This window comes from Nymphaea colorata, chromosome 1 (genome assembly GCF_008831285.2).
Source record: "Nymphaea colorata isolate Beijing-Zhang1983 chromosome 1, ASM883128v2, whole genome shotgun sequence".
NCBI lineage: Eukaryota > Viridiplantae > Streptophyta > Magnoliopsida > Nymphaeales > Nymphaeaceae > Nymphaea > Nymphaea colorata.
Window position 1 is genome coordinate 28,246,810 of NC_045138.2, and position 26,643 is coordinate 28,273,452.

The following is a 26,643-nucleotide window of genomic DNA, read 5'->3' on the forward strand; positions in this document are numbered from 1 at the left end:
CAGACAGTCCTCATGAATAAGCCGGGTACCAATCCGAGTAAATGGGAGGGAACCTTATCGCCCATGTAAGCGGTAGAAACCCTTAAAAAAAGACTTTTTCGTGTGCCCCCATAATCCAAAGTTGCCGAAAAAACGGATATGAATAAAAATTTAATATCCGATTAAGAAATCGGATCGGATTTGGATTTAATAAATGACATCCGATCGGATTCGGATATACATGAATATCGGGTTGGATTCGGATTCGAATTCGGATTGGATTCAGTTTTAGACAAATATTCTCTATCTAATGCTTGAAAAATGACAAAATTCGGTTCAAAATTCGGATTCGGATATAAATATAAAAATCAGATTCGAATTGGATTCGAATTGTAAAATCGGATTTTGGATTCGGATTCGAATATGACTTTGCTTTGTCCAAATTTGAATCCAAATTCAATTGTCCAAATTCGAATCCAAATATATGAACATCCGAAAAAACAAATATAGTTGAAGATGTATTCAATCCAATCCAATCCTTTGAAATCCGTTAAGTGATGTTAAGTTATTTCTTTAAACTGACAAGAGTGTTTGAAATGACTCTCACTTGTCCGCCAGCTGGTCAATATATATACAGAGTCTGTATATTTGTACAGACAGGCCTCCAACTTTTTCTTGGACTTCCCGTCGACGAATTTCCTTATCTCGTTCTTGCCCAAATTGGAGCAATGGCGCAGCATCTCGGAGATCGCTCCCGATATCGGCATCTGTCTCGCATTTCCCGGACCCTCCACTGGTTCAAAAGCGGTTCGGCTGTGCATATCATCTCGAAAGTTCCGAGTCGACGATGCGCTCCTGGACTCGCTGGCGAAGAACCCGCGCACTGCCGCCCGAAAGTTGGCGTCGGCGATGAAGGGCTACAACGAGCTGCACATGTACGGCTCTACTGTATCACTTTACGATCGGATGGTTTCCTGTGAGATCAAACCGGATTTTCTTTGTTACGACTCTACTGTATCACTTTTCGACCGTTTCGGTCGATTCCGGAATAATAGGGCCCGGTCGCGTATCGCTACCTCTTCCCTCACGTGCCTCTCGCAGCCGCAACCCTCTTCGTCCTCAACAAAAGAGGAGAACAATCTCTTCCCCCTTCTCTCTCTCTCCCCTGCAACTCTCTTTCTCTCTCTCTCTCCGATCCAAGATAACCCCTCAATATCCGTGTCCGAAATGTAAGTCTTTCTTTGTCTCTCTGTCTCTCTCTCGCTGGGGGCCTCTTCCCTGCTGCTGTTTTCTTCCCTCTTCATTTTCTTCCTTATGTGCATATGAGAGAGAGGGTACACGAAATTCCAAATCTATGGCATTCAAGATCATCTCCAAATAGGGGAAGCAAAAATCAGATTTTTGTAAAAAAGTTTGTTCGAAGGCTTCTTCATCCTTTCCTGGATGGCTTTCAGAGGGCGTGGGCGCGGGCGAGGCTGGTGGCCTGGCAGTGCCATCGGTGGTGGCCGAGCACTCGGTGATGAGGACTTCGCTTTGTTTCCTGTGAGCTCTCTCTCTCTCTCCTCCATCCCCAAAGAAATGTGTGTGTGTGTGTGTCTGTGTCTGTGCTGATTCTCTTACTCTTCCTTCTCCTTTTCTCTTTGGGGGATGAGAGCAGAAGATTGAGGGATTACCACCAATCAGGGATTTAACAGACGAAGAGAAGTTCCTTATCGACAGGAAGAGGCACTTTGCGTCGTGGTGTAAGAATTCCCCATACTTCATCAAAGATAGATCTCTCTCTCATGGTGGGCACTCCCTTGGTCGCACATGCTTCTCCCTCTTCCCCTTATTGTTGCATTCCTCTTATGATTTTGAGTTACATGATTTATTCTGCATCAATGATATGGAGAATTTCGTAGATTTCCTGATGCCTCATTATTGCTCTTGGTTTTTTATGGGATAAGTGAACCATGGGTAGCGAATTGGTTGCAGTGTCCTTTTGATCAGCATATTCAGCAATTTGGTTGATCACAGCTGTTAAAGTCATACAGTCGAACTTGCTTTCTGTGCATTTGTGGGGAAAAATGAAGAAAAAGCTTTTCCTAGCATACAAGAGAATCAATAGCTGTTATATATTAATCATTTTTCAGTAGCTGCAGCAGGAAATACCAGCAGAAGTGTGTCCTGTTGTTGGTCATAAATGATGATTTTCTGAGTTCAAGTACGTGTTACCAGTCATTGGATTGACCAAACAATTGCTTCTGGCTAAGTTCAAGTGGTCAAGTCTTTAGCTCATGACATGTTTGCCACAACTAAAGTTTATCGAATCAGAGACCTTGGTTTGGTCCTGTACAAATGAAAAAGCATCATTCAAGTGTTTTCTCTTTCTACAATTTTTTACGGCAAAATAATTTTAGTAATTAGTTCCAAATCCCCATGATACTTTGATTATTGGAATAGATTATTCCTCAGATTGCTTCTATTCAATTGGGAATGCTAACATGGTTAAAAAGTTATTTAGGTTTGGAGATAGAAAGCAATTGAAAACGGGTATTTTGATGATTGATTAAATGTTTGGAACTTTTAATTCCTTGCATGAATTCAAACTTGTGCAGACATGAGCAGTAACGATACACTGTGAACATCTGAAGAAAAACCTGTGTTCCGGAGGGGCACACCATTATTTATGCAAATAAGGAAGTAATCTGAAGAAACAAAGAGAGTGCATGCATTTGATTATAAATAGTAATTGTCAATTAACTGGCTGATTTTCAGTGTTAGTTGAGACAGTATAGTTTGGTGCAGATAGCAACTAAGGCTATGCATTTAGTGGATTTCCTTAGGAATTTTGCATTATGTATTTATGGAAAACTTGTTGAAAATAAGTCATGTTTTGGAAAATTAAGACTTGTATTCTGAGGAACTAAATCACATAGGAACATGAATCTTTATTAGACTCAGCTTGTTAGAGATATCCTGCATCTGGTCAGCCTTCTTGGTTGGTTACTACTTAGCATGGAGATCACTTCTTAGTATCAGGCATGCATGCCTTGGTCCTTGAGTTATTGCTTTGGTATCTGCGGTACTTTTTCTGACCTTTTGTCTTAGTGAGTCGATGGACTAGTTTTGTCTTGAAGGTCCTACAGATTTTGATTTTTTTTTTCTAGGTTTAGTTTGGTTCCAGATTCATATAAGTGGCACACAGTCTCAAGCTAGTGCTTAAGATTTGTTTGATCATCACTTCAGATACCTTAGCTCCAGATGTAGAGATGTACTCTGACATGAAGGCAAAGGAAACAGTTCGACGTGCAACTCTTTTGGACTGCCTGATTCTCACTCCATCAAATTTCCCTATGGAGTTAATTGAAGGTAAGTTAAGAGATGGTGTCATTCATAGCTAATAATATTGTTTGTGGTATAAAGACTTTGCAACCAACTGTGTATTTTCTATTCCACTGGTCTAAATCTAATAAGAGTCGGTTCGTCAAAATTTTTTCAAGCCGAAGGTCTTTTTCTTAACTTGGATTTGTTGACTTGGAACATTTTCTGAAGATTGCTTATGGAAAAGGTTACTTGGCCATGGAAAAACCTATTGTAGTAATGCAAAGAGTAAAGCTACTCAAGCTTGACTCAATTATCAAACAAGGCAAGTTTGAGGTGAAGGGTAAACTCGTTTAATTAAATGAATCAAGCCTAAGTCAGGTAAGCCTCATTCTTTTAAGCTCAATTAGGCTTATTCATGAACGTACAATATAGTATATTCCATTATATCATTACAAAATAGCTGTTGACATAGTTACCTCCCTTGTTTGTTCAAACTTCAGGATGAATGAACTCATTTGCATCTTTTCAAAACAAGTTGCCAAAAAATAAATAAAAAAACACAGTGCAGCTAAGCTCTCGACCCAAGCTTAGCCGAGCTGATCTTGAGCTCTCTTAGCATGCTGAGCCAAGCTCAAGCTGGGCCATTTGAGACTGAACTCTGAAGCCCGCTTTGAGCAGGCTAAGCTCAGGTTGTGAATACACTTATTAATTTGTACGCAAGTTGGTGAATCAAACATTTATAGTTCCCTACTTTCTTCGTTTTTTCGATTGCTAGTCTAAATTTCTTTTGATTTCCTTTGCTTCTTTTCGGCATTTGTAAGCTAATATGATAAGATGACTTTACAGGACAAGCACAGCGAGATAAAAAGAGGTCTTCAGCTCATCGTATTAAAGCTAAAAAAGGTGTGGATTGCATATTTCTTATCATTGAGTTTTTGATATTTGAACGGTAATTGATTTCTTATAGTACGCTTTCTACTTTCTAAAAGGAAAAATAACTTGTCTTAGCATCTTCTGGGTAGATTTACATCACATGGATTCACTCCTTGCCAAACTCAAAGATGATGGAAAAGATGATGCTGACGAGGATGAGGAAGTAAAATAAACTTTGTTTGCATTGTCCCTGTTTCCTTTTTCTAGCATGTCTTTGGTCTTTAAGGTTTTTTGTCTGCTTTTGTACAACCAGTTAATGTACTGCCTATAAAAATAGGAAACTTGGATCGGACAGTTGGTTAAGCATCCATTGCAACTATCTGTTTTTAAACTAATTAAGTTCTTAAACCCATAAAAAGTTATCACTTAGACAGTGGGTTTTGTGGCAGATTATGTTTTCATTGAAACTCTTTGCAAAATTGCATCTTTTTATGCATTTTTAAGTGTAAATTCCATGTGTTCAACAGGCAGAGCAGGGTGATAAAAAGAGAAAAAAGGGAGAAGAAGATGAAGATGAAGGCGAAGAGATTGACAATCTAGAAGAAGAGGAAGATGATGAGGCTATCGGTGCTGATGATTATACGGAGGTAAGTGAGCACGATAGAGGTTTTAGTACAAAGTTCTTAGTGGAATGTGGGTTTTTTTTAAACTGATATCTCCCCTGAATACATGGGCACATCCTTTTGAGTTTGTTGGAGTAGGTTTCTTTGCAAACTCAGATGCCCACTGGGTAAAATAACACTCACCCTTTTGAGTTCGTTGACTTTTGATTAATAATGAGTATTTTCTTTCTGCTGGTTTTATATTTTTTCATTTTTCTTTGCATTATGGGCTGTTGATTATGTGCATGTTTGTCAGGATGCTAATTTTTTCTTCACATAGTTACTTTTAATTATCAGAAATTAATATGTCTGATGGCCTTCTGTGGTTCTTATGGCAAAATTAGCTTCTGTACAGATATAGCTGGTAATATGTGAAGTCATGAACTCATCTTGCTTATCACTTCCTTGTCTTGATGCAAAAGATGGTTTATGAAACTGTTGCAGTTATTTCCTTTAGGTTTGCCTCTCGTAGGCTAAAATAGTAGAATCATGCAGGGAGTCAACTGCAGCATGTCTGCATGCATGAAGTATATAACTTGTCTGTATTTCTCGCCAGTACTTTGCTTCTTTTTATTTTTTTTTCTTTAGTGCTATTTCATAGTAAAAACTTGCCTTTTCAGGAATCGTTCTATTATTACTTAATGTAAATCTTCCATTCTGGATATTTTGTTTTCAACATGCTCCATTTTATGCACATAAAGAAATATATGGTGCTACAGTGTGCTCCATCCCTCTCTCTCCTAGGGCTTCTAATATGTTGTAATGCCCTTGCATTTTGAAAGTCTTGACCTTGCCCTCTACAGAATTTTGGATTTGATGATGACGAGGATTTTCTTGATGGTGAGGACGATGGTGGGAATGGTATGTGTGTTTGTATCTTCAAATACACCGATTTGTATTACAACTTTGCAGCTTTTAAATACGTCCATTTGGTGATGATTGTGGCCAGACGTGCTTGTCTGATTCTATGATTTCTAATGGCACGGTCTGTTTGTTGCAGATGAACCAACTTATGAGTAAAGGACAAGAATGTTGCTGCATATAATGGAAAATGCAAACAGGTGATTCTCTGAAACTTTTTGATATGATTCTAGTCTTACCTGCAGATTGGTGCATCGACTGCTTTAGAAGAGGATATATTTAGAGCAACATGCTTGGATGCTATGTTTTCTGTTTCTAGATGATGTATGCTCCAATGATATTATATAGGTTTACTCTGTGAACAACTATATAGAAACATGCAGTGGAAGAGAAGGAATCGACCCCTTGAGAACTAATGAGGGGTAGTAAGTGGAGCTTGAGCTTCATTTTTCAAGCTTAATCTAAACTCAAGGCTACAAAGGAGCCATAGCCACAGTTCAAGCTGAACTGCTAGAAAAGAGAAGCCAGCCTCTAAGTTCATCTGAAATGCAACAATTTATAAAGCCAACAATTTTTAATGTCCTTCCCTGAATAGATGCCCATCTAATCCTTACATACGTCACAAGCATCAATGGCAAGGCCTTTGCTTGCAGTTAAAGATATGAACATGCAAACAACTCTCCTTCAAGCATTACTATGTTAATACTGTAATAGCTTTCTCATCTTCAGCATATTCACTTTTGATCTATAATTCATGGTGACAAAAAGAGATGAAGTCGTTGCTCCCTAGTGTATGAAATTTGTCTTAATTCCTGCTGGGCTTGCTGCTCCAAAAATTTAGGAAAGCTCCTGTTTTCTGAGATAGTGACTAGATTTTTTCAGGAATTTATATTTTGTTATAACAACAAAGTTCCTATGTTGCGAGACTTTGCCCAGTCTTTTTTTTTTTTTTTTTTGGGAAGCAGGTTTTGTTATAAGATCTGCTGCTTTTGATTCCTGGCGCGTTTTTTTCCTTTTTGTGTTAAAACATGTTTGACCTTCTAACTGGTTCACAGTTACCTCATTCTACATTCCTGCGTTTGGAATTTTCTTATGATTTGTTCTGATATGGACAAATTTAGGAAAGCAACGATTTCTTGGAAAAGCTAGTATTGGACACCTACAGCATTGAAATTAAATGTCTATTACCACCATCACACGTTTTGTGTTTTGTCAACTTAATGACGTCAGGTGTTATGACCAGTGAAGGCTTGAATTAAGAATATTAGCCCCTGAGATGCCAAACTTCCCATGCCTGCATGTGTTGTCGAAGCATCAAATTTTGTAAAAGAGGCATAACATTCCTCTCTACTTTAGGTGCCTCTTAGATGACCGAATCTCATGTCCGTATCTTGCCTTTCAAGCATCACAAAAAGTGGCATAATATTCTTGTCTTTTCTTTGGTATTTGCAGAAATTGCTCTTCTATGGCACTGCAGAGAGTGTTTCTACATCTTTGCGGCCTCATTGGTCAGAAGCAGTGCAAGAAAGAGCTCGTGTTGTTCAGGCACAGGCTGATATGCTGGAAATTGTTCCACCTGGGACTTCAAAAGGTGAAGGTGTGCACATGCTGCTGGACCATCTTGGTGCTAAAGCTGACGAGGTAACATAAAAACCATGGGTCTTTGTCTGTCCATGCCACCTCCATTTATATTTTTCATTTGAGTTGGCCATTGAAGTAATGAAGTCCTATCTTCCTCTTCTAGAGACCAGTCAATGCTCTGACAGGTTTAAAAATTTGAAATTGCACTATTCCATGAAGGCCTGAAGTAAGAATATTAGCCCCTGAAACCAAAATGGCACGGTTGAAGTTTCTTTATTCTGTCATGGAGGCTTGAACCTTCCAAACTCTCACCACTTTAATTTCTGTTTATGATTTTACTGCATTTTTCTTATCTCCAATTAAGGAAAATAAGGAATGCTCCTCTCTGAATTCTCAGCCCAGTCTTCAACTTCCCATCTGGTTTTTGACTTTCAAAACAGTCTCCCCTTATACCGCTGGTCAAACTTCCTTCGTCCATATGTTTCTTTATTATTTTTCTCTTCCTTAACCCAATATTGTATCTGTCAAGGTCATGGCCATAGGTGATGGTGAAAACGATATTGAAATGCTGAAACTTGCTTCACTGGGAGTTGTGCTTGAAAATGGTGTAGATAAGGCTAAAGCAGTTGCAGACGCTACTGCTGCGTCCAATGATGAAGATGGAGTGGCAGATGCCATTTACCGTTGCTTTCTGATACAGTAATTCTTTCTGAAGATGTTTATTGTTGCACTGACCGGGATTGCTTAGTGCAAATCCCCTAATTCAAGCGGGGTATAATTCTCTCAACCCCACTCAAAGAGAGAAAGAAGCTTATAGTTTATGAAAGATTCAAATGTAATAAGAAATACTAAATTGCCAATTTTCCTATCCAACAATGGAGGAAGAGATCGTATGTTCAAGTATTTTCATGTCTATTCAAAAATTGTGTGCGCGTGTGCACAAGTCTGCATATGCATTTTAAGTTTAGCAGCAAACTGTAGAATGTGTACCTCCATAAGTGATTCAAAGCGTCTTGTGTTCACTGCACAAAATTTTCCCAAGTAAGAAGACTTGAAAAATGAGGGGTTCTCATACGGATAATTACCGAGGACAGATTTTCTCTCACTTGCGCAGCTTAAAGTTTTATTACTCATGAAATGTCTTTGCACTAGCTTAACGACTGTTGTATTAAAGAATTTTCCGTCTCCAATGAAGTGCACAGGAACTAAACCTTTTAATACGAAAAAATTCTTAATCTCCTTAGAGGGGGGAATGTGTAAAAGTTTTTTTGGAACTTCCACAAAATTTCTGAAAGCGCTACTAGCAAGAACCTTCATTTTTGACATTCGAAAAAAGTAGGCCTTCGTTGTGTGGTGGTTCCTTTATTGGTAAAGATAATCAAACAGAAGATGCAGAGAGCTCTCACTAATTTTGAAGTAAAAGTCTAGTGCGGGCTGATCTTATCTGTGTCGGCTGGATGCCTTGCAAGATGAAAAGGCGTAAAAGTTGATGTATGACAGTTTCCCACCGTTATATTGTCAGTTCAAAAAGAGGGTAATAAAGAAAAGGAGAGTAGTTGGGTTGACAGCCGCTATCCGGTTCGTGTTTATCGTAAGACTTCAGGGAAAATTTAGATTTCATTTGTTCGTCTTGGAAATTCTTTCTGCCTCGAGCATTCCAACCACATCTCTTCTACACGCCATTGACCGCCGCAAAAAAGAGAAGATCCTCGCACGATTGGTACACATCGGGTTCGCAGGAGTTTCATACAAGTATTGAAGCTCCCAAATGGGCAAACCTTATACAATGAAAAAAACAGTTCATTGTAACATTTGATGAAAAAAATTCATGCATATCCAAGAACTCAGTAAGTTCCTCTTTTTTCTCAATAAACTCTCTGGCGTGATGTATTGGGGAAGCCAGAATAAAAGATAAACGTATGCCCAAATTCCTCTGTGCATCTCTGCAGGTAACTGAATTTCATATCAGTCTGTGTTGAGTCCCTGTCTCCTAACTGGAACACCATTTCACAAAGAATACCCTGAAAAAGGATTCCTTTCAGAAGATATCTTTGTTATCGATGCAACTGTGTCAAAGGTTAGAGAAGATAAGAGCATCACATCGAATTTACAGTGGATGACGGAAAAAAAGTTGACGATTTCCTGAATCAATGACATTTAATTTCATCTTTAGTGTCTCGGAAGGGGTGTTAAATATGCCAAAGTCTTATCTCGAGAAGGAGCATGGACCAATCAGGTTTTCACGTCTCCAAGCATGAAGATGTTCAACGTATGATGTTTTCAGTTATTTAATGAACGAAAGAAGCCCCTAACCTTCCTTAAAATATAAAAGAAAACAAAACAAAAAGGAGTTACCCTAGGCTATCAAGCTTGATAAGCTGAAAGCTTGAAATTGTTAGCATTTGATTACAGAGGTGTTGCACCCTTTTGTCCAGGTGCCATGAATATGTGTCATGTAAAAAAGAAAAGGGAACTCTATAGCCATGACCACAAGTTATATATATATATATATATATATATATATATATATATATGAAATATCTTTACTATGAAATATCTTTACCGTCCAAAGCCCGTCGCTTGCTAGTATAATGAATTCAGTATCATTGTCAATCATCTCAACTGTAACATGCGGTTTCCTACCTGGCCTATGCGTAACAAAACCACCTTTCTCCTCGATTGCTCTTTGTTCTTTGTCAGGCTCATGATCAACAGAAAGCTGCTTGGCTACGCCGTCGCTGCAGACGACTGCTCTAGAGTCGCCGACGTTTGCCATCACCAGTTTCTCATCGTTTATCAGTATAGCAGTCACCGCTGTGGAACCTCCTCTTCTCAGCTCATCTGTGTTATCCAAGATCTCCTCATCAGTTGTCACGTACGCTTGCTTTATTGCTTCCTCTGTTCGTTCCCAAAAAGTTCGGCTAAATGGCAAAAAAGAACACGCGCATTATGCGTCCCTAGCGTTTGGTCTGAGCAGAAATGAGGAAGAAGATCTATATTTGTGAAAGATGTGTATGTCTCATATGTTCTTCAGAGTTGCTAATATGTACATACAATCTAATTGAGATACCATTATTTCAACTCAATCTGATATTTTGGATGTCTTCAACCATAGTCGAAAGAAATATATAGAATTGTGAAATATATAGAGTTGCAGAACAGTGACTTGTATATGCAGAATGAAGTAAAGGTCATGCATAAAAAAAGGGTTGCTTCCTTCAGAAATTATGACTTGTATATATAGTATTAAGTAACGGTGATGCATAAAAAAAAGTTGCTTCATTCAGAAGTTATCATTTGTTAAAGAGAAATGTTAGTTTGAGTAGACTTCCCTTATATAAACTCGTAAAAGCACAGGACTTAAAGGGTAGCAACTAATTGGTGGAACTTGGAAGTACCAAAGGAAACTAAAATACTCAAAACTAGTCGGTTCTTTTTCCGTCTGCCAAACACTCAGAGTCTATCTTCTTCATGATTCAGGCAGTAAAAGTTACCTCACTGAGAATGTTGTCAAACAGGTTTTCTTTCAGATAATTGGGCACCTCATGGCCCGAGTGCCCATCAAATATAGCAAAAAGGCCCAATTTTGCTCCCTTAACTCGCCCAAATTCTGCTGCAACGTAGTCTTCCATTGGGTGCTTCCTCTTTCCCTTGACCAAATGGAAGCCATAGGTGACTCGCCTCCCTGATCGACGGCTCTCACTCTCCTCTTCCCCTTTGTTTGGTGACGGAGAGCTTACTTCGATTTGTTTCTGCAAGAAGTATAAACAAAGGAAATTGTAATTCATAAAGCCTAATACACAAAACGTTCTTGTATTAGTATACAGCTTTCGCCAATACCAACACCTTCATTGAAAACTGAAATTCGAAGATGAAAACCACAGCGTACCTCCATTTCCCCTTTCCACAGTTAAGAGAGGAACTTATCCCTTGAGGGCTCCTGAAATTTGCCGGAGAAAATGGCCTGAAAGATTTGGGGTCCGGTGGCAACTGACAAAGTAAGAGGCGGTTGCATGGGATGGCTGAGAACTTAGGCCACTTGGCACAGCCACTTTGTTCACTGGCTCGGGTCTGACAAGTTAGATTAATGATCAGTATGTGTATAATGAAATTTTAATATGTAAACAAAATCTAAACTGACTTTTGGGTAGATTGGGTACAAGCCTCAAGCTTTACTGCTGACAAAAAGCCTTAATGAATAATGGGTAGTTTACAAAGTGTTAGACAATATTAAGGCAAACATTCATGCAGCTAAAACTTAGTGAAGTTGTATAACCAAGTTTTTCTTCTTCAACTCTCAGCATTATAAAGAAAGAAAGAAAGAAAAGGAACGAGCAATGAAGGTTATTACCTTCGAGTGTCTTTAGATTTTCATTCCCATTTGATATCTAGGAAGAGTTTTAAGGCAAAAAAAGGTGGGTCTCTGCATAAAGTTAAAGCCTATGAAATACCTACACAGGACAACAAGAATGAGGAAATAAAGCTTTGGCTTTCATTTAAACGGTGAGATAATCTCCTACTCAATCCAATTAGGGGAGAAAAGCGGGGGACGTAATGGTCATTTTTCATTTTTGTTGGGGCTGGCGGGAGCGATGCAATTATGCAACTCCTTTATCTAATGAGAAAATTTTAATTAATTTTCTCTTTAATTATTTCTCGGGAAGGAATACCTTCGCTGGCGGGTGCGTTTCCGCGGCAAAGAATTGTGGGGCGCAAAGGTAATCGAGGAATCGAAGTTGTTTTTGCCTTAATTGTCGAGAAGTTTCGATAAATTTCGCTGCCGACGGAAAGATATCTCGTTTCTGCCTCAATCTGCTTCGGATTTTGCCTCTTTCTGGGAAGGGATATTTGGGTTACTCCGAGGGGAATTATGGTTGGTCAAATGTGGTTCGTTCTTGGGTAATCTGAGGATCAAGCTGAGGATGGAGGAAGGGAATTATGCGACCGATGGCATGGGTTTTCAGGGGAGGACAGGTGGGGCGTTGGTCGGGTTGGGTGCTCGGGCTCTTTTCTACCCGACTTTGTTCTACAACGTCGTTCGAAACAAGATACAGGCGGAATTCCGGTGGTGGGACGAGGTCGATGAGGTTCGTAAATTCGATTTTGTGGTTTTTTTTCTTTTGCCGAATTCATTATTCCTTTTCATGGTATTTGGAGTTCCAATTGTGCATCCATTTAGTTGTGGCGTTCTTGTTTCATTCTTTCCCGTAGGAAGATTTTGTTGATTAAAGTATGCGGTAACAAGAGTTAGAAACAATGCCGAAGCTACTTTGTGTTGATCATTTTTCAATGAGAATTTCCTTTAAATCTTCTTGCGCATTTAGAGATATTGTGACATTGCGTCTCTAATAACTGAAGGAGAAAATAGGACCCGCTTTCTGAACCTTGTTCACGAACCCACTCCCTGACCGTGTTCAGATTGGGGTTCGATGGGTCCGCGATACATGCTGAGGGTTGGGTAGGATTCCCATCAAGTTGAATTGGTTGTTCAGTTCCGATATCTGCTATTAAGAATCTATTGCTGCAATAATTTTGGTGCTAAAGATCCGAATGTAGCAATTTTTTAAGTCTACAAGATTGCAACAAAGAAGCTGATGTTACTCATGCAATGAAGTTCTTATGGACAAATTTGATTGGTAATAGAGAAAGGAACAGGGGAAGGTGATGGCCCGTCAGCCACTAAGAAACTAGGCACTAAAAGACCGTCGGATGGTAGAAACGAGTTAATGATAAATCTGTGAGTTTACTAGTGATTTTATTCGTTCTCTTTTGCCTTAGTTCTCTGTTTTGAAGGGAAGAGTTTTTTAGAAGGGAAAAGGTAAAGAAGGTTGGAACAAGAGGACTGGGAAGGGGGTAGATTCCGTCTGCCGAATAACAAACTGACAGAAAGTATACCACCGGAATAGAGGGAAGGAATTTGATTGCCCTTTAGCCCAAGAATATAGCCGGTTAGTGCATATCAAATTCAGGAAACATACTCAGCTTATTTACGACGAGTCATTATATATATCGATGGCATATTCACTATTGTCATACTTCCACTAAAATAATCAAGTATGGTTGATGTCTTTTCTAATTGTGTTTTTTTATAAGAGGAAAGAAGAGTGGTATATACTGTAATACTACATATCTGCACGTTTCACTCCAATGGAACAGGAAATAAATTCTAAAAGCAAGCTGGCGATTCCCATTAAAGGGGCTATAGTTTAGAGGTTTCTGTATGAAGTCGTCATGCTTATGCATGTAGTCATGATATGCTTCTTTTTATCTCTCCATTTTATGGTAAGGTAAACATTCTCCTACCACTGCTTTCAGTTTCTCTTGTTAGGTGCTGTCCCTTTTCCAAAAGATGTTCCTCGTTTGAAAGAGCTGGGCGTTGGAGGTGTCATCACTCTCAATGAGCCATATGAAACTCTAGTACCTACTTCTTTGTATAAGGTAAGCATCTATCACCACACATTTTTATGACGTGTGATGCTTTTCCTGTATTTCCATTGTGTGTTTTCTAAGAGGATGATTTGAACATGATTCTATCAATCACTGGATTTTCATGCAAAATTGCTTTTATAATTGTCTATCATTTTCCTAATGAATAAGTGGATAACCTGTTTATGTTCAATTTGCTAGTATGAACTAACACCCAGCATTTGTCTTATTTTCATTAAAAAATTGATCTTCTATAGTTGAATTGAACAAAACATGGCTCTGACAATTCTTGCTTATCACACCTTTTCTCCATTTGGCAAAATTTACATTGAGTGTGGATTAATGAACCAAGTGGCTAGTGGCTCAACTCACTTCGATATGTGAAAGAACGTCTTTAGTCATATAAAAGGGTGGGTAATGTTCAGTTGGTTCATCAGCACAAAGAAGGTCTACTTACAAGGCTGTTCGTCCCAACTCAGCTCACATAGGTTTCTTTTGTCTGCTGCACGTTAAGGAGCAATGCTTGAGATGTGTTTCAGATTGTGACATGTTCATGAACCAGTGTCAAGAATTAGCGTATAAAAACGTGCCATTTGGATTTTTTGCCATCTTTCTTAACAAGGAACTTGTGCTTGTTTTAGACATTCGCCTTCAGCCCTTCACAAAATTCTTTTCCGTGTTTTATTGTATCTCCTTTGAGAATTTTACATATGTAGAGTACAGATGCTTAAAATCAGGATCACTTACAATTCACATCATTACTATGGATCTCAAGTTATAAACTTATTCATTTATGACAGGATAATTGGGTATCAAAAGTAATGGAGTCAAACTTCACATAGTAAATAGTTTACAATGCCCCAATAACAAGCTAAATCTTTGTTCCTTGTGTCAACCGAAGTTCTCTCTTTTCCTCTTTGACCATACATAGAAGAAGTAACATCCGTCCTTAAGATGATCTCTTCTTTTTTTGTGATCTCTATCATACACTGGAGTTCTTCTTCCTCACCTTGTTTACAATGTTTTTACATTAATTTTGAATATACCTAGCTATCATATTATTATTCTCTTTGGTCCTTATATGGATGTTTTCTTGCCAGAAAAAAGAAAAAGATTATTATCATATGAAGGTTGCAAAATGTCCCTTTATTTCCTCATTTTCTGCAGTTAAATCTTATTTTTCCAAATAAATGTTTTTGAACGTTTTTCTTGCTGTATTCCTTTATTAGACATTTTACTTTGATACAATTTGACCTATTGGAGTGATTGTTCGATAACATTATTTTTCACCTTTATGTTCTCGTTGCAGTTCTGTTTCCACTTGGCGCCGGATGAGCCAAAACACCCTCAATACCCCTTAACTCGTTTAAATTCTTCTTTGCTTGTGAAGCTAGACACCTTTTTTGTCACTTGAAACTTAAAATTTGGCAACACTAGCCTCCATAGACATGAGGGAAGTATCTATTTTTTTTATCTGAGGTGAAACTTCTCTCCCTGCATACTTGCTTCCTGACACCTGTTTGGAGGACTTTGAATGTCTTATTTGGGAAAGTTGCTAAAATTTATTGCTTTCTTAAAGCAAACAGAAAGGAACGAATGATTTATGGTGGTTCTGTTTTATACTAAGCTACGGCAATGGTATACGTGTGTACCATACAAGCCTCCTGGTTTCTCTTTTCGAGTACTTTACTGAAGCAAGTCACAGTTGAGCTCTGTAAGATGTTGACTTCATTTAGCTTGCACACACTTTTGCTTTTTCAACTTTTTACTGGGTCATGTTCATCAAGTCAGTTTATTTGTGCTTGTGCACTGTGTGGCGTAACCAACTTGTGGCAGGTTCTTGCATGAGAAATGCCTTATGACCATAATTTGATAGTTGCACGTTTCTCTTTGTAACTTGTATGTGACATGAGTTTTCAGGATCACGGTATCAAACACTTGGAGATTCCAACAAGAGATTATCTTTTTGCTCCTTCGTATGCTAACATCTGTCGAGCAGTAGATTTCATTCATAGTAAGTGAACCTTGACACCATTACTTTATGCATCCCCTAAAGGAAGGTCTTTTACTCGTTCTTGATGCACAGGCCTGGAATGAGCCCATCCCCATTTTTATTGGAATTTGGGCCTCTGGTTATGTTGTAAGCCCTTCGCTGGTGTTGTTGGACTAAGGCCCATTGCTGCTGGTAGAAGGGCCCTGGTCCCCTTGGGTGCATATACTTGAATTTATATCTCTTCTATTTCCTCAATAATTTGCCCTTTCTAGTATTCTGTAAGGCAAGTCAATAGGCTTCAGAAGTGGAGAGTTGTATTCTGTCCAATTCACCATTTAGAACTGTTTCATTGTTTCTTAAGAGGAAAAATTAAAGTTTGCCTTGAAAGTGGTATCTTGAAAGAATCTTCTCCGCTAGATCACATGGGTACTCCTTTTCAGGTTGACCTATATCTGTAGGTAGGGGCAGATTTGGAAACCAGTGCTAATAGTACATCAGCTATTTGTGGTTCAGATCTGGGTTGGGTCCATGTCTGACCATTCTTTTGAAGGCATTTGGAACCCTGACTTGTTTTTTGTTATTGATTATCAACATAGTTTTCATCTTGACTGCATTGCCTTGTGCATATAAAACTATTTTGCCTGAATTTTGTGGATCACTGCAATGGGAATATGTGTTTTGTTCTGCATACCCACTTTTTCTGAAATTGCTACGTGGTACCCTTCTATGCCTTCCCCAGTGTGACTCAGCTTGTGTTTCTTGTAGTTTCTCCTCAGAGAGAGATTCTGTAGGGTATATGGTTGTACTTGTAGTTTGTCATTGGAGACGTCATGTAGACCAGATAACCTACTTTTCTTTTCTGATTTGCAGATTATGCCTCATGTGGTATGACCACCTATGTTCACTGTAAAGCTGGGCGAGGAAGGAGTACAACAGTTGTTCTCTGCTACTTGGTATGTATCATTTCAAAGCATGAATACCACATGCTTCATTCAAGCCACCATTGACCTGTCGAAACAGTAACAGAAAACCAAGTTGTCATTTGCAACAGATGGCATATAAGAATATGACACCTGATACTGCGCTTGCATTTGTTCGATCAAGTAGACCACGAGTTCTATTAGCCCGATCTCAATGGCAGGTATAATGTTCACCCTCAAATACAATGATTAATTAGCATGGCAGTGGAGCAGGCAACCTCTGGTTATTTGTCCATATTTTTTTATGTTTGTCCAAGCAATACAACATGCTGAAAGAGAAGATCTTTTACTAATGTAATGTTTATTCTTCACATTGGATGTTGGAATCAGGCTGTTCAAGAATTTGGGATGCGCAGATCCAGACCACTTTTAGTGATGCCAACTCAATTATCTTATGGTAATGATGATGATGAAAATTCCCTCGTCCTTGTAACATTGGAAGATATTGAAGGGTACAGTCCTAGCAGTAGCAGTTCAAAATCTTGGGAAGCACTAAGAACAGCTTGCAAGGTTCAGGTAGCAGCTGCAAGAGGTGTCATGCGGATGGTTCGAGCATCTGCAGAGTTAGCAAGATTTTCTTGTATTCTTTTTGCAGAGACCAAGTTGTTGACAGGAAAGCTTAGAATGAATTGTGCACCCGTGGAAGCCTCCAAATGCCTTCTACCCTCTAGTGGTCAGTTGCCAGAGACAGGTTTGGAGATTGTTGTGTGCTAGTGTGCAGCTTGTGTGTGCTTTACCATGGCATTAATGTAGAAGAGAGATCTCTCTCTTCAAACTTCATCATCGTTGAAAGCTTACTGTGTATAGAAAATGTGTACATTAAACAAGTTTGTATATATTACTATTTGTCTGTAAGAACAAGTCTGTAGATATCCCGTGACATCTGTAGACTAGTTTGGAGCTTGACAAAGATTTTCATCATAGCATATACGTGGCCCTTTTCTTCTCATTTGCCAACCGTTGGAGATGCAATTCCATAGTTTCTTCCAAAGCTTCTGTTGAAACAAGAAAGCTGAGCACGTGCAAATTATAAGATGAACTTGATTCTAACGAATTGTTCACTTCAATTTTCTCAGTCAGGAAATGGAGAAAAAGAAATACTTCTCTCAAAATTTTTCACTGGTAAATAGCGCAAGAATCTCCCGCTATTTGAATATTTAAGCATCACAGCAGGAATGAAGCAGCAACAGCTCGTATATGAACTGCTGGGTAGTTCACAGCTGAGATAAAACGTTACAAGGTCATGTAATTGTATGATAAATTTGGGAAACCTCAACGCGTCAATCGGGAGCATACATCATGAAAGCTGGCCTTCTAACTCGCAGCTTTCGTCATTATAGAAAAAGCTCAGCAAACTGTGTCTGATCACCTGCACCACCCACTTCCCACCTCCAGTGGACCTACTCAAGGCAGCCCACTTGGTTCTTCACCAATTCATCAATCCCAAACGAGTGGATCAACAAGTCCTTCGTTCACAGGCAAACACCAGCCCTCCACTGACTCGCTCAAGCGTCCCCCAGCTTGGCCTTCGTTCCGAAGCTCTGCAGGAACCGTTTCAGCTGCGCCTGGAGCCCGGCGTCCTTGAGCGCGTACAAAGTCGACCTGTACAGCCTCGCGTCGAGCCCAACCCCATGGTCCTTGACGTCGCCCAAGAACCTGATCAGCTGGTCCACCCTGGTGCTCTTGGACAGCACCCCAACCATGACAGCGGCCAGCGTCCGGTCTAGTCGGCCCCCGCTGCCCTTGAACTCGCTGTACACTCGGACGCAGGCCTCGTAGTCCTTGACCCGAGCGTAGGCTCCGATCAGGCTCGTGTAGCTCGCCCGGTCGGGCCGGACCTTCCGCGCCCGCATCTCGTTCCACAGCCGCTCCGCCTGCCGCACGTTCCCGTCGCGCCCGTACACGTCGAGCAGGGCGTTGTAGACCCACACGTTCGGCCGGCACCCCTTCGCCTTCATGACGCCGAGCATCCGCAGCGCGTCGCCCGACCGGCCTTCCCGACCGTACAGTCGGATGACGATCGCGTAGGCGAAGACGCACCTCCCGTACCCAGAGGCCTGCATCTCCACAAGCAGGGACTCGGCGCGGGCGGTGAGCCCCAGCCGCGCGCACGCGCCCACGGCCATGGAGTACGTCACCTGTCCCGGCCGGAGACCCAGGGACGTCAGCTGGTCGAAAGCCTCCAGGGCCGCCCGGGGGCCGCGCCTCCTCGCGTGCCCGCCGACCACTACCGATAGGACACAGTCGGTGAGCATAACGCCGGAATTCTTTGCTGCCGCGACGATTTCCATTGCTTTTTCGGGCGAGTCCGAGTCCACGCGTAACGAGACGAGGCGGAGGAAGACGGTCTGGTCTTTCGGCGGGTGACGCTTGGCCAGAGACTCGCTCAGGAGGGCCTCGGCCTCTTTTGGCCTCCCCTCGGCGACGAGCGAGGGGATCAGGCAGGCGTAAAAGCGGTGGTCCGGCTCGACTCCTGATGACTCCATCTCCCTGACGAGCTCGACGCCTTGCGTTGCTCGGCCGGATTGGACGAGCGTTCGGCAGAACGCGAGGTAAATCGACTTCGCCTCGCTGCTCGAGCCGAGTCCCCGGGACCTGATCTCTTCGAAGACTCGCGCGGCCTTGTCCGTCTCATCGCTCTTCTCAAGAGCCTCCAAAACCAACCGGTAACAGAGAAAATCCGGCTCGATCCCGAAGGAAACCATCCGATCGTAAAGTGATACAGTAGAGCCGTACATGTGCAGCTCGTTGTAGCCCTTCATCGCCGACGCGAACTCCCGGGCGGCGGTGCGTCGGTTCTTTGCCAGCGAGTCCAGGAGCGCATCGGCGACTCGGAACTTTCGAGATGATATGCACAGCCGAACCGCTTTTGAACCAGTGGAGGATCCGGGAAATGCGAGACAGATGCCGATATCGGGAGCGATCTCCGAGATGTTGCGCCATTGCTCCGATTTGGTCAAGAACGAGATAAGGAAATTCGTCGACAGGAAGTCCAAGAAAAAGTTGGGATCCTTCTTCGCCTCTCTGTAGAAATCTAAGACGGACTCTTCATTCGGTTCTTGTCGAAGGAAGTCTTGGAGACGCTGACCGAAGTTCTGCCGCGCTCCGCTGCCGCCGGCCTCAGCATGGAGGTGGCGGACTTCAGCAGCTGGAATGGCGTTGGCGGAATCGTCAAGGATGGGAACCGATGGCGAGCCGCAGGCAGAGACGACGTTGGACAGGTGGAAAGCGCCGTCCTTCCGGCTGAGTCTCTGTCGACTTAGTGTGACGAACGTGGCGGTGGTCAGTGAGCTTATTCCGAGCCGGAAAGGTGGGTGGTAGAGGTGGTGGAAGGGGTGCTCCACGTACGCGACTGCCATTTTTCCTCCTCCCTGTGAGAGCAGTGAGAACTGGGGGTGGGGAGAGTGAGAGTCTATCTTCTGCCACGTCGCAATCGTTGAGAGGGAGACAGGGATGCCACGTTGTCCAGAAACTGGATGGCGGATAAGCCTCCTTCCTCCGAACCATCTCAATTTACAAAAATATCGTGATATTTAGAAAAATATCGGAGCAAAAGAGGCGTTTTATCAAGTGGTTTCGAACCGCTACAGTCTAAGCATAGACGACCCGTCTTACGAAATTGCGATACCCGCGCTGCTGCTTTCAAGGCAGCCAATGCCCAAAGTTACACGGCCTCTTCCCTGCTGCTGTTTTCTTCCCTCTTCATTTTCTTCCTTATGTGCATATGAGAGAGAGGGTACACGAAATTCCAAATCTCTGGCATTCAAGATCATCTCCAAATAGGGGAAGCAAAAATCAGATTTTTGTAAAAAAGTTTGTTCGAAGGCTTCTTCACCCTTTCCTGGATGGCTTTCAGAGGGCGTGGGCGCGGGCGAGGCTGGTGGCCTGGCAGTGCCATCGGTGGTGGCCGAGCACTCGGTGATGAGGACTTCGCTTTGTTTCCTGTGAGCTCTCTCTCTCTCTCCTCCATCCCCAAAGAAATGTGTGTGTGTGTGTCTGTGTCTGTGCTGACTCTTCCTTCTCCTTTTCTCTTCGGGGGATGAGAGCAGAAGATTGAGGGATTACCACCAATCAGGGATTTAACAGACGAAGAGAAGTTCCTTATCGACAGGAAGAGGCACTTTGCGTCGTGGTGTAAGAATTCCCCATACTTCATCAAAGATAGATCTCTCTCTCATGGTGGGCACTCTCTTGGTCGCACATGCATCTCCCCCTTCCCCTTATTGTTGCATTCATCTTATGATTTTGAGTTACATGATGTATTCTGCATCTCGGTGCAGATAGCAACTAAGGCTATGCATCTGGTGGATTTTGTTAGGAATTTTGCATTATTTATTTATGGAAAGCTTGTTGAAATTAAATCATGTTTGTGGAAAAGTAAGACTTGTATTCTGAGGAACTAAATCATATAGAAACATGAATCTTTATTAGATTCAGCTTGTTAGAGATATCCTGCATCAGGTCAGGCTTCTTGGTTGGTTACTACTTAGCATGGAGATCACTTCTTAGTATCAGGCATGCATGCCTTGGTCCTTGAGTTATTGCTTTGGTATCTGCGGTACTTTTTCTGACCTTTTGTCTTAGTGAGTCGATGGACTAGTTTTGTCTTGAAGGTCCTACAGATTTTGATTTTTTTTTTCTAGGTTTAGTTTGGTTCCAGATTCATATAAGTGGCACACAGTCTCAAGCTAGTGCTTAAGATTTGTTTGATCATCACTTCAGATACCTTAGCTCCAGATGTAGAGATGTACTCTGACATGAAGGCAAAGGAAACAGTTCGACGTGCAACTCTTTTGGACTGCCTGATTCTCACTCCATCAAATTTCCCTATGGAGTTAATTGAAGGTAAGTTAAGAGATGGTGTCATTCGTAGCTAATGATATTGTTTGTGGTATAAAGACTTTGCAACCAACTGTGTATTTTCTATTCCGCTGGTCTAAATCTAATAAGAGTCGGTTCGTCAAAATTTTTTCAAGCCGAAGGTCTTTTTCTTAACTTGGATTTGTTGACTTGGAACATTTTCTGAAGATTGCTTATGGAAAGGGTTACTTGGCCATGGAAAAACCTATTGTAGTAATGCAAAGAGTAAAGCTACTCAAGCTTGACTCAATTATCAAACAAGGCAAGTTTGAGGTGAAGGGTAAACTCGTTTAATTAAATGAATCAAGCCTAAGTCAGGTAAGCTTGATTCTTTTAAGCTCAATTAGGCTTATTCATGAACGTACAATATAATATATTCCATTATATCATTACAAAATAGCTGTTGGCATAGTTACCTCCCTTGTTTGTTCAAACTTCAGGATGAATGAACTCATTTGCATCTTTTCAAAACAAGTTGCCAAAAAAAAAAAAAAAAAACTCAGTGCAGCTAAGCTCTCGACCCAAGCTTAGCCGAGCTGATCTTGAGCTCTCTTAGCATGCTGAGCCAAGCTCAAGCTGGGCCATTTGAGACTGAACTCTGAAGCCCGCTTTGAGCAGGCTAAGCTCAGGTTGTGAATACACTTATTAATTTGTACTCAAGTTGGTGACTCAAACATTTATAGTTCCCTACTTTCTTCGTTTTTTCGATTGCTAGTCTAAATTTCTTTTGATTTCCTTTGCTCCTTTTCGGCATTTGTAAGCTAATATGATAAGATGACTTTACAGGACAAGCACAGCGAGATAAAAAGAGGTCTTCAGCTCATCGTATTAAAGCTAAAAAAGGTGTGGATTGCATATTTCTTATCATTGAGTTTTTGATATTTGAACGATAATTGATTTCTTATAGTACGCTTTCTACTTTCTAAAAGGAAAAATAACTTGTCTTAGCATCTTCTGGGTAGATTTACATCACATGGATTCACTCCTTGCCAAACTCAAAGATGATGGAAAAGATGATGCTGACGAGGATGAGGAAGTAAAATAAACTTTGTTTGCATTGTCCCTGTTTCCTTTTTCTAGCATGTCTTTGGTCTTTAAGGTTTTTTGTCTGCTTTTGTACAGCCAGTTAATGTACTGCCTATAAAAATAGGAAACTTGGATCGGACAGTTGGTTAAGCATCCATTGCAACTATCTGTTTTTAAACTAATTAAGTTCTTAAACCCATAAAAAGTTATCACTTAGACAGTGGGTTTTGTGGCAGATTATGTTTTCATTGAAACTCTTTGCAAAATTGCATCTTTTTATGCATTTTTAAGTGTAAATTCCATGTGTTCAACAGGCAGAGCAGGGTGATAAAAAGAGAAAAAAGGGAGATGAAGATGAAGATGAAGGCGAAGAGAATGACAATCTAGAAGAAGAGGAAGATGATGAGGCTATCGGTGCTGATGATTATACGGAGGTAAGTGAGCATGATAGAGGTTTTAGTACAAAGTTCTTAGTGGAATGTGGGGCTTTTTTAAACTGATATCTCCCCTGAATACATGCGCACATCCTTTTGAGTTTGTTGGAGTAGGTTTCTTTGCAAACTCAGATGCCCACTGGGTAAAATAACACTCACCCTTTTGAGTTCGTTGACTTTTGATTAATAATGAGTATTTTCTTTCTGCTGGTTTTATATTTTTTCATTTTTCTTTGCATTATGGGCTGTTGATTATGTGCATGTTTGTCAGGATGCTAATTTTTTCTTCACATAGTTACTTTTAATTATCAGAAATTAATATGTCTGATGGCCTTCTGTGGTTCTTATGGCAAAATTAGCTTCTGTACAGATATAGCTGGTAATATGTGAAGTCATGAACTCATCTTGCTTGTCACTTCCTTGTCTTGATGCAGAAGATGGTTTATGAAACTGTTGCAGTTATTTCCTTTAGGTTTGCCTTTCGTAGGCTAAAATAGTAGAATCATGCAGGGAGTCAACTGCAGCATGTCTGCATGCATGAAGTATATAACTTGTCTGTATTTCTCGCCAGTACTTTGCTTCTTTTTATTTTTTTTTCTTTAGTGCTATTTCATAGTAAAAACTTGCCTTTTCAGGAATCGTTCTATTATTACTTAATGTAAATCATCCATTCTGGATATTTTGTTTTCAACATGCTCCATTTTATGCACATAAAGAAATATATGATGCTACAATGTGCTCCATCTCTCTCTCTCTCCTAGGGGTTCTAATATGTCGTCATGCCCTTGCATTTTGAAAGTCTTGACTTTGCCCTCTACAGAATTTTGGATTTGACGATGACGAGGATTTTCTTGATGGTGAGGACGATGGTGGGAATGGTATGCGTGTTTGTATCTTCAAATACACTGATTTGTATTACAACTTTGCAGCTTTTAAATACGTCCATTTGGTGACGATTGTGGCCAGACATGCTTGTCTGATTCTATGATTTCTAATGGCACGGTCTGTTTGTTGCAGATGAACCAACTTATGAGTAAAGGACAAGAATGTTGCTGCATATAATGGAAAATGCAAACAGGTGATTCTCTGAAACTTTTTTATATGATTCTATTCTTACCTGCATATTGGTGCATCGACTGCTTTAGAAGAGGATATATTTAGAGCGACATGCTTGAATGCTATGTTTTTTGTTTCTAGATGATGCATGCTCTAATCATATTATATTGGTTTACTCTGTGAACAACAACTATATGGAAACATGCAGTGAAGAGAAGGAATCGAACCCATGAGAACTAATGAGGGGTGGAAAGTTGAGCTTGAGCTTCGTTTTTCAAGCTTAATCTAAATTCAAGGCTACAACAGAGCCACTAGGCACAGTTCAAGCTCAACTGCTAGAAAAGAGAAGCCAGCGTCTAAGTTCATCTGAAATGTTACAATTTACAATGCCCAATTTTTAATGTCCTTCATTGAATAGATGCCCATCTAATCCTTATATACGTGACAAGCATCAATGACAGGGCCTTTGCTTGGAGTTAAAGATATGAACATGCAAACAACTCTACTTCAAGCACTACTATGTTAATACTGTAATAGCGTTCACATCTTCAGCATATTCACTTTTGATCTATAATTTATGGTGACAAAAAAGGATGAAATCGTTGCTTCCTAGTGTATGAAATTTGTCTTAATTCCATGCTTGTTGATTAGTCACTGAAGGAAGATTAAGACAGAAAAAAAAAACACACGGACGACTTTTAGTGTAGAAGAACAAGAATATGTGCCAACTTTTGTACAGGTGCCTTTATTTTTCTCTTGTTTGGGTTAAAGGAATTTTGGGCACACGTTTACAATTTTTGTTCTAATAAGAAAAGCTCAAGTTGTTGATATTATTGAAAAATGTCTCTAATCATTGTTTATGTTTAATTGAAAAGGTCCATAAGTTTCATCATCAAATTTGCTCATTGCCATTTGACAAGTATCAAATGTGATTTTTATTTATCCTCTAAAAAGGATCTAAAAAACACATAAATTTTGAAAAATTTAAGAAACAAATGTAAGTCTTGAAAAGTGCCATGTTGGAGATATCAGAATATCCACACGTAACTTCCACAATGTTAATCCATGCACACTAGTTAGGATGCTGTTTTAAAAGCATCCAACTAATTTGATAAATGCATAGAAACTGTTGGGATAGCGAAACTCGTTGATGGAAAATAATGTATGCGATATTTTTTCAGAATCTTTGACTGTTTTGATTCCCTAGCTTGATTTCGGGTTAGTAGTAAGTTGAAATAAACTGACAAACGTGTTGTTGCTGAATGGTCAAGGACTCAAAAAGGTCGTTGAGGATTTAACAGTTGGACGTAAACCTAATTGTGTTTGTTTTCTTAAATATTTCATATGTTTGGAAGTTTCCCTTTTCTATTTCTTGCTTTAAGAGTACTCTTGATGCGTAGGGAAATGCCACAGATCCAAGTGTAAGCGTTGGGCGAGAGAGGCAAGCCCTGTGGGACGTAGGAGTTGACATCTGACGAAAGAAAATAGACTTAACCTCACTTTTTCTTTCTTCTTTTTGTTTTTTTTTTTCTGATATCATTGTTTATAGTGTGGTAATTGTGTTCATTTAGTTCCGATTCTGGATTTTCAAGCCTCCAGAAAAAGGGAGAAACAATTTTGTACAGCTGAAAATCGTTCTATTATTTTAGCAGTTGGTTGCAACACAGGCGCGGCACAATGCAGGCAAAGCCATTAATGTGAAATGAGTTTGACTTGATATTTTCAAAACCTGACGTCGTGGAGAGAGATTTTCTCAAATATTGCAGTAAATAGTACGAGCTTACCCTTTCAGTTAATGTGGTTATAAGTAATCTCATGCCATGTTTTCTGTTTCAAATCAGAAGCTTGATAAATGAACATGTTTGTCACCATGAAATATTTTTCTGTTTCAAATCAGAAGCTTGATAGATGTAGATATTTGTCATCATGAAATACGTATTTGAGAATGTTTTGTATAAGAATTAACCACTCAATTGACCATGAAATACGTATTTGAGATTGTTCTCCGCAACAATAGTTAACCACTCGTGCTGTCCTGATCTCAAGGAACTTTCAAATAGATATAAAATTCATGTTTTTTTTACTTACAACTAAAAATTTTATAAGAAAAACAATTATGGACCGAGAAAAGGAAGCTGATTGTGTTTCTGGCGGTCTCAAATCCATATGGGAGAAGAAGAAGCCTGGATGATCATGACAAACCTGAATTTCCTATCAAAATATTGGCTGTAAGCTCCAACCAGATCCCGATCAGAGCTAGTTCCGATTTAGCTGAATTTGAGTATGGATCCAAACGTAGTTGATAATAGTTGGGAAAGGTTAGGTTTTCGAGGTGGATGCAAGTATAATTCTTAAGAAAGGAAACGAATTTAAATCCAAGAAAGTCGAATGATCCATATCTGAAACTTATCCGACCCGTTCTGCTAAGATCCGTGTGGTCGGGTAGGATAACAAGGACAAAAATGATTCTCGACCTTTAAAATTGGAGAGGCTCCTACTTAATAGCGGGACCTTGGTGAATCACATAGTTAATTGACGTTTTTGCAAGAATAATCTCCAATGATAGCAGGCCACGTCAGCAGAAAAGCGAAACCCTTTGTGAAACT

General features: G+C 40.2%; 4 protein-coding genes and 1 pseudogene across 6 annotated transcripts; 3 read left to right on the forward strand and 2 right to left on the reverse strand.

The window, feature by feature from the left end:
* Positions 1-907: 907 nt before the first annotated feature.
* LOC116246324 (uncharacterized) lies at positions 908-25,740 on the forward strand. Its single transcript, XM_031618153.2, has 10 exons — positions 908-914; positions 20,518-20,605; positions 20,711-20,840; positions 21,384-21,506; positions 22,308-22,364; positions 22,484-22,557; positions 22,862-22,981; positions 23,802-23,859; positions 23,999-24,059; positions 25,438-25,740. Exons 4-9 carry the CDS (start codon positions 21,407-21,409, stop codon positions 24,016-24,018), a joined length of 429 nt encoding a protein of 142 aa, XP_031474013.2. The 5' UTR covers positions 908-914; positions 20,518-20,605; positions 20,711-20,840; positions 21,384-21,406; the 3' UTR covers positions 24,019-24,059; positions 25,438-25,740.
* On the forward strand, positions 929-8,165 carry LOC116246322 (uncharacterized). 2 transcript variants are annotated; one of them, XM_031618150.2, is made up of 11 exons: positions 929-1,208; positions 1,434-1,521; positions 1,637-1,766; positions 3,208-3,330; positions 4,132-4,188; positions 4,308-4,381; positions 4,686-4,805; positions 5,624-5,681; positions 5,821-5,881; positions 7,134-7,322; positions 7,792-8,165. In XM_031618150.2, the coding sequence occupies exons 1-9, from the start codon at positions 946-948 to the stop codon at positions 5,838-5,840; spliced, it is 933 nt and encodes a 310-aa protein (XP_031474010.2). In that variant the 5' UTR covers positions 929-945; the 3' UTR covers positions 5,841-5,881; positions 7,134-7,322; positions 7,792-8,165. The 2 variants fall into 2 exon arrangements, with proteins under 2 accessions (XP_031474010.2, XP_049931677.1); XM_050075720.1 differs by lacking the exons at positions 929-1,208; positions 1,434-1,521 and having other exon boundaries at positions 1,636-1,766; positions 3,129-3,330.
* Positions 9,157-11,706, reverse strand: LOC116246325 (probable protein phosphatase 2C 39; annotated as a pseudogene).
* LOC116246323 (phosphatidylglycerophosphate phosphatase PTPMT2-like) lies at positions 11,834-17,589 on the forward strand. 2 transcript variants are annotated; one of them, XM_031618151.2, is made up of 6 exons: positions 11,841-12,349; positions 13,578-13,700; positions 15,609-15,702; positions 16,552-16,634; positions 16,733-16,822; positions 16,992-17,589. In XM_031618151.2, the coding sequence occupies exons 1-6, from the start codon at positions 12,185-12,187 to the stop codon at positions 17,373-17,375; spliced, it is 939 nt and encodes a 312-aa protein (XP_031474011.1). In that variant the 5' UTR covers positions 11,841-12,184; the 3' UTR covers positions 17,376-17,589. The 2 variants fall into 2 exon arrangements, with proteins under 2 accessions (XP_031474012.1, XP_031474011.1); XM_031618152.2 differs by lacking the exon at positions 16,733-16,822 and having other exon boundaries at positions 11,834-12,349.
* Positions 17,750-20,511, reverse strand: LOC116246320 (pentatricopeptide repeat-containing protein At5g13770, chloroplastic). Its single transcript, XM_031618147.2, has one exon. The coding sequence runs from the start codon at positions 20,018-20,020 to the stop codon at positions 18,167-18,169; it is 1,854 nt and encodes a 617-aa protein (XP_031474007.1). The 5' UTR covers positions 20,021-20,511; the 3' UTR covers positions 17,750-18,166.
* Positions 25,741-26,643: the final 903 nt, after the last annotated feature.

Bases quoted from the DNA above. Each gene is read 5' to 3' on its own strand.
- LOC116246323 (XM_031618151.2), top strand. From the start codon at position 12,185: ATGGAGGAAGGGAATTATGCGACCGATGGCATGGGTTTTCAGGGGAGG. The intron at 12,350-13,577 runs GTTCGTAAATTC...CACTGCTTTCAG, and splicing joins GGTGGGACGAGGTCGATGAG to TTTCTCTTGTTAGGTGCTGT. The intron at 13,701-15,608 runs GTAAGCATCTAT...ATGAGTTTTCAG, and splicing joins TACCTACTTCTTTGTATAAG to GATCACGGTATCAAACACTT.
- LOC116246324 (XM_031618153.2), top strand. From the start codon at position 21,407: ATGTACTCTGACATGAAGGCAAAGGAAACAGTTCGACGTGCAACTCTT. The intron at 21,507-22,307 runs GTAAGTTAAGAG...ATGACTTTACAG, and splicing joins CCCTATGGAGTTAATTGAAG to GACAAGCACAGCGAGATAAA. The intron at 22,982-23,801 runs GTAAGTGAGCAT...TGCCCTCTACAG, and splicing joins GTGCTGATGATTATACGGAG to AATTTTGGATTTGACGATGA.
- LOC116246320 (XM_031618147.2), bottom strand. From the start codon at position 20,020: ATGGCAGTCGCGTACGTGGAGCACCCCTTCCACCACCTCTACCACCCA.
- LOC116246322 (XM_031618150.2), top strand. From the start codon at position 946: ATGGTTTCCTGTGAGATCAAACCGGATTTTCTTTGTTACGACTCTACT. The intron at 4,189-4,307 runs GTGTGGATTGCA...TCTTCTGGGTAG, and splicing joins TCGTATTAAAGCTAAAAAAG to ATTTACATCACATGGATTCA. The intron at 4,806-5,623 runs GTAAGTGAGCAC...TGCCCTCTACAG, and splicing joins GTGCTGATGATTATACGGAG to AATTTTGGATTTGATGATGA.